Source organism: Henckelia pumila, unplaced genomic scaffold (genome assembly GCF_033568475.1).
Source record: "Henckelia pumila isolate YLH828 unplaced genomic scaffold, ASM3356847v2 CTG_461:::fragment_3, whole genome shotgun sequence".
In the NCBI taxonomy this organism is placed as follows: domain Eukaryota; kingdom Viridiplantae; phylum Streptophyta; class Magnoliopsida; order Lamiales; family Gesneriaceae; genus Henckelia; species Henckelia pumila.
In genome coordinates, this window is record NW_027331831.1 from 6,774,762 (window position 1) to 6,781,198 (window position 6,437).

The 6,437-nt window shown below is 31.8% G+C and overlaps 1 protein-coding gene across 1 annotated transcript; it reads right to left on the reverse strand.

The window, feature by feature from the left end:
* Positions 1–1,645: 1,645 nt before the first annotated feature.
* On the reverse strand, positions 1,646–3,181 carry LOC140872304 (RNA-binding protein involved in heterochromatin assembly dri1). Its single transcript, XM_073275125.1, has 4 exons — positions 3,052–3,181; positions 2,323–2,740; positions 2,053–2,169; positions 1,646–1,944 (listed from the first exon to the last, which is right to left on the reverse strand). Exons 2-3 carry the CDS (start codon positions 2,733–2,735, stop codon positions 2,079–2,081), a joined length of 504 nt encoding a protein of 167 aa, XP_073131226.1. The 5' UTR covers positions 2,736–2,740; positions 3,052–3,181; the 3' UTR covers positions 1,646–1,944; positions 2,053–2,078.
* Positions 3,182–6,437: the final 3,256 nt, after the last annotated feature.

The following is a 6,437-nucleotide window of genomic DNA, read 5'->3' on the forward strand; positions in this document are numbered from 1 at the left end:
GCCTAGGGTTATCTCACCATAAAGGCATAATTACATTAATTCAATAGATAAACTATTATTCTAAATTCAAATAAACATCGTCTCGGTGACGTTTCAACTTAAATCTAATCACTATCCTAAAAAAACTACAATATATAGGTCTACTATCGCCAAAGTAAATATATATATACATTTAATATATCGTGCCGTACCTCACCTGAGACCGATATACTACGTACATGCATGTCACACATACCATTTAGGTACTTGCGCAACATATTTCACATATTACATGCCAATACAATATATGAAAGAGTCACCAACATCAACGACTGATCTTTTGCATAATATTTGTATTTGGTACCCTAACTATGTCCTTGACAACTCAAATTAAAATACATTAAACGACTCTCAAGCCAAAATATAAATCCATGGAGTTCATAATTTTGAAAATGTTTTCATGGAGCGTTCATCACTAAAATTTCTCCACTATTTTTATTAACTGATCAGAGTGATTATGCTCTATATAATAATTTTTGATATGACAATAACGTGGCATGCATAATATTAATTTCGTATTGAGTTTTATGACCGCGGACACTTGTATACCTAAAAGGCTTGAACTATGGTCATGGAATTTGTTAGGTCACAAGTCAGATCTTTATAAGTTTATAATGGAAATACATTTGTATAGTGGTTTATAGGCCTTATATTATTTTTAAAATTTTATATGAGGTACAAATAATTAATAAAATTGATGTTACTATAGACGTTCATGGGAATCTGATTGTACACTAAGTGGCAATCATGTGGAGCCTAGGGTTATCTCACCATAAAGGCATAATTACATTAATTCAATAGATAAACTATTATTCTAAATTCAAATAAACATCGTCTCGGTGACGTTTCAACTTAAATCTAATCACTATCCTAAAAAAACTACAATATATAGGTCTACTATCGCCAAAGTAAATATATATATACATTTAATATATCGTGCCGTACCTCACCTGAGACCGATATACTACGTACATGCATGTCACACATACCATTTAGGTACTTGCGCAACATATTTCACATATTACATGCCAATACAATATATGAAAGAGTCACCAACATCAACGACTGATCTTTTGCATAATATTTGTATTTGGTACCCTAACTATGTCCTTGACAACTCAAATTAAAATACATTAAACGACTCTCAAGCCAAAATATAAATCCATGGAGTTCATAATTTTGAAAATGTTTTCATGGAGCGTTCATCACTAAAATTTCTCCACTATTTTTATTAACTGATCAGAGTGATTATGCTCTATATAATAATTTTTGATATGACAATAACGTGGCATGCATAATATTAATTTCGTATTGAGTTTTATGACCGCGGACACTTGTATACCTAAAAGGCTTGAACTATGGTCATGGAATTTGTTAGGTCACAAGTCAGATCTTTATAAGTTTATAATGGAAATACATTTGTATAGTGGTTTATAGGCCTTATATTATTTTTAAAATTTTATATGAGGTACAATTAATAGTATAACCCATCTTGAATTGGATAAAATTAATATGTGAAATTGATTTTTTTTTTTTGGGTGGATATAAATGCGTAAAATGATTAATCGGAAAAAAACACACAGGGATCGATGTTTATAAATTAGCACACAATATTACTATAAGCCGAATTAAAACAAAACAAGAAATACATGAAGGGCTACCTAGCTGTATCTGGTCCTCCAAACATTCTTAAGCTCACAAATGAAATTAAGATTAAAAACCTAAGTGACATAATTTTTTTAAATCATGATAATGAAACTAATTAATGATCCCTAAAATGAACATGACAAAAATAAATTCTTCTAAAAAAAACACGAAAATTGAAAATCGCTTGTCGTGGTGGCCAAAAACGTGCATGCGCTTCTTTTGTTCTCGATTCTCTCTATTCAACTTTAATACGTGGACCTGAAAATTGTATCCAATATAATATCCAGATCAGAACATATATATTTCAAAAAAAATAATAATTAATTTAATAATAATAATAATAATAATAAACTAATTAATTTTTACCCAAAAAATAGAGAATCTTGATGCATTTAAAAGGAAGATTTGCCACTGGTTTCCTTGGGAGCATTGCACTTGAAGCATTCCATCCTATTAGCAAAGTTGTGCTCGTTGCAACCCAACCTAATTATATATATATTCCCAATTATTATTACATAAATCAAACATTATTTATTAACAAATTGATATTTTTAGAAATTAAAAGAAAAGATTAATTTAAAATTTGTTTGTAAAGATTGGTTCTCAAGTAAACATGCAGAAGGTGTACGTACGTACCTGGTGCATAGCCAGTCGCCAGATTTCCAACCAGGGCGGCTGCCGCCACCGCCACCGCCACCGCCTCCACCTCCTCCGCCAAACGCAAAGGCACGTCGCGGGTAGTCTCCGTCGAAAGCGGAGCAGCCGCCGCCGCCGCCTCCGGTGGCTTCATCCTTGACGGCGCCACACTTGAAGCAGCTGGAGCGGCTGGCGAAGTTGTGTGCTCCGCAGTTGCCAACGGAGCAGTACCAGTCTCCGGGCCTGACGTCGGGCCCCGTGAATCCGTACAAGTTCCCGCCTCTCCCGCCGCCGAAGCTGCCGTAATCACCTCTCTCTCCGGGCCTCGGCTCCCCGCAGCGCTGGCAGGAGTCCCTCCTTTGGAAGTTGAGGTGGTGGCATGATCTGCAGTTCCAGTCTCCGGGCCTGCTCATTATTCCTACAATCATATGTTTCAATCAAATAAAATAAAATTTAATAATCTCTCTTTTTAATTTATAACTTCATTTCATCATTGCATGTTACTCGACTAAATTAAATATCACATGCACAGAAATATACATTAGTACTCCCAAATGAATATCTTAAATAATAAATAACATCCATATTGATAATTATTCGAGTCAAACTACGTACGCACCATATTTATTGAAATAAAAACATTAAAAAAAACTGCATGCATGGACGAAGTGTGTGTATATATATATGGCTAGCTTCCCATGCATGAATGTTCATATATAATATACTTACCCTAAGAAATGAAATGAAATGAAACGCAGAAAATATGGCAAATTAAATAGAATACAATTAGTTGTGGTAAGAAATGGTGGTGTGGAGTGACGATGTTTATATAGTAATAAAGGGTGCCTCGAAAATCGAGAGAGGGTGGGTGGGTTCTTTTTCCTAAGCTAAATATATTCCCCTGACTCGCCTCCCTTGTTGAACAGTGGGAATCACATCAAAATACTAAATTAAAGAGAAAAAGACAGTGCCCTTGTAATTAAGATTGGATGCAAAAAAGGAATTTCATTCTTTCTTTTCTTTTTTTTTTTAAAGAGAGGAAATAATATCCTGAGATTTTAATAAAGTTGTTACAGCCATAGTTGCTTTTAAGGGATTTATTTTTTTTGGAGTTGGGAAGTGCATGAACACTGGAAATTGCATTCAAAGAGTGTTCTTTTATTTATTTTTTTTGACGTAGGAACCCGCAGTCGCTATCTTTCGGTATGCTCTGGGTAAACCACACTAATCAAGCCCTGTGTGACAGACTAGTTCAAGAAGTTGTTAGCAGGAGAAATCGAACTTCTGATATTTGGCCAAGAGTTCACCTGCTCTACTAAATTGGACAACAAGAGTGTTCTTTTATTTTTTTTTTAGGGTAGTGGTTGGCATTGATAGAGATTATTAGAGTACGAGTGGCGATCATTTTGCACAGTTGTGATTATATATATATATACTTATTGAAACCTTATTTTTTCTATAAAAAAAAAAAATTCTCATGTGGTTTGAGTGTGGTTACTTGATCACAAGAGATTGTATGTACGAGAGAGACTAGGACGAGACCTCTCGACGAAAACGATCAAGGTGTTATATATACATGTACAAATTGGATCCAAGTTGGGAAGAATCCAAATCAAATCCCATGTTGAGTCATGAGTACTGGATAAGTAAGAACAAATCTTGCTATTTTTGCCAGACATGCAAATTGAATATTCCATGCATTTTAAAATCTTTTCAAAGTGAGCCCACTTGTTATATATTCTTTTATCTTTAAAAATCATATTTAGGAGGGGGGGAGGGGGGGGGGGGGTTATATATGCCATATGTGCCTCACTTTCATGAGTAATATCCCACATACCCTACGTACCCCTCCACCAGTCACTATATGCTTGCGAAAATCGTGATTTCTTTTGAATATTCATGTTTTGTACTTCAAGTTTGAACATTGTACTGTGATAAGTCAAACAAATGCTTATAAGTAATTTCTTTCAGGGGAATCTCAATTCTAATCTAATTAATATCCTATAATACGAATTAATATATATATATATATATATTTTCTTAGTCTTTCATTTAATTTTTTTAGCGATGGAAATATGATATTCGGTTGCTAATATTCGGTTTGTTTTTTTTTTTTTTCAAAGAAAGGATGTCGACATAAATTTGGGAAAATATATGGTGTTGGATAATTGGAATTTAACGCAAATTATATTAAACCTGAACTTGCTCCCAAGACTCATGAATATGATCCATCAGTGCGTAGAAATGCAACTGCCGACACATTTTTTGGACTCGATCGATGGGTAGTATTTAAATCTTGAAATAGGAATAACTTAAATTAATCCACTAACATATAGTTTCAACCATATTCTATATATACATATATATTTATGTGTATATAATATAAATATAATAATTAATATTGGCATGCACTCGTGTGTGTCAGTTGTGTATCCTGAATTGCATGGCTGGGAACTCCCAAGAACGATATGCTCAGTTAATCGAATTCAATCTCTCTGTTATATATATATTTTTTAAAAAAAATTATATAAAATTGGTGTTATTATATAATATTTTATTTAAAAAATATGGTATACTACTTTAAAATTGTGTTATTATAATGATTATAATAATAAAGGAGAGAGATGCTTAATAATTAGTTCACAATGAATATATATAAGGCCTGACGATTCAAAAAAAAAAAAAAGTGAAAATGGTGGAGTTTCGATAAAGAAGTGAGTCTTCGAGGTTCAATTTGACCATCTTTTCTTTAATAATGAAATATCTTTTCTTTTTGCAATCTACACTGCCATGGCTTTTTTGCTGTCACGTTTTCTTTTTCCCCCCTACCCATCTTTTTATTTCATACCCCCTTTTGAATCAATCTACCTATATACATACCTCCACGATTTTATTTTCATTAATCTAGCTAGGTTTTCACTACCAAATTAATTGAGTTATTTGCATCAACCACCCCTGTGAAATATTGAAAATGTATATTTCTCCCCCGTGAAATTTTAATAGGCATATTTAACCATGACCTTTTAAAAAATTAGCACACTCGCCCATTCAGATGAGTGATTGTTGCGCACGCGCCCCTCATGCGACTGGGCAAAGATTTTGATATTTTTTGGAATCAAATACCCCTATAAAATATTTAAAATGCATATTTGACCCCTGTGAAAATAATTTTTAAATCTATTCAACCCATAATACACAATTTTTAATAAAATCCAATCATAAATATTTAGAAAACATTTTGGTTTTATTATTTTTTATTTTAAATGTATTATCATTAATTAATTATTTTCTAAAAAATATTATTATTTTATCCTGTTATCATTATTTTATTAAATTCATCTTGTATTTCCAACTTTTCCATTAAACATGCATTCATAAACAAGTATTTAAATAATTTCAAGTATCAAAATATTGAACTAAACTGATAAGTTCAAACATATTATTTTTTCGATTTAGGACTATATATTATTGAACCAAAATTTAAATTTTTCGAGAATACGCATTGCACAATTTGTAATAAATAATAAAAAAAATAACATGCTTATATAATTCTAAATCGAAAAAGTAACATTCATGAACTTATCATTTGGTTGAATATTTTGATATTTTTAGATATTTAAATCCTTATTTATGAATCATGTTTAATGGAGAAGTTGAAAACAAGAAATTTAGGACAAAAAAATATTCCTACAAGTTAAAATATATCATTTTTTTATTTAATTAATAATTAATAACAAAATAAAAATCATAATAATATATTTTCATATTACAAATATCATAATATATTTAAATTATTTAAATTCAAAAATATTATAAACTCAAATTAGGGATAAAATATTGATTATGTAATATAAATAATATAATTATATATTATTAATATATATATATATATATGTATATTTTATATTTATATTAAAGTATATTTAATATACATTTTTTGGACGGGCGGGTTCGGGGCGGGTTCGGCCATACCCGGGACCCGCCCTTGAACCGCATGTGGACCTGCTTGGCCGGGTCTAAACCGCCCCGCCGGGTCGAGTTTAATGCGGAGCCGGGTTTAGACCCGACCCATTGTCATCCCTAGTTTGTAACATAATATATATTAATTTGCACAT

Bases quoted from the DNA above. Each gene is read 5' to 3' on its own strand.
- LOC140872304 (XM_073275125.1), bottom strand. From the start codon at position 2,735: ATGAGCAGGCCCGGAGACTGGAACTGCAGATCATGCCACCACCTCAAC. The intron at 2,170-2,322 runs GTACGTACGTAC...ATATATAATTAG, and splicing joins GGCGACTGGCTATGCACCAG to GTTGGGTTGCAACGAGCACA.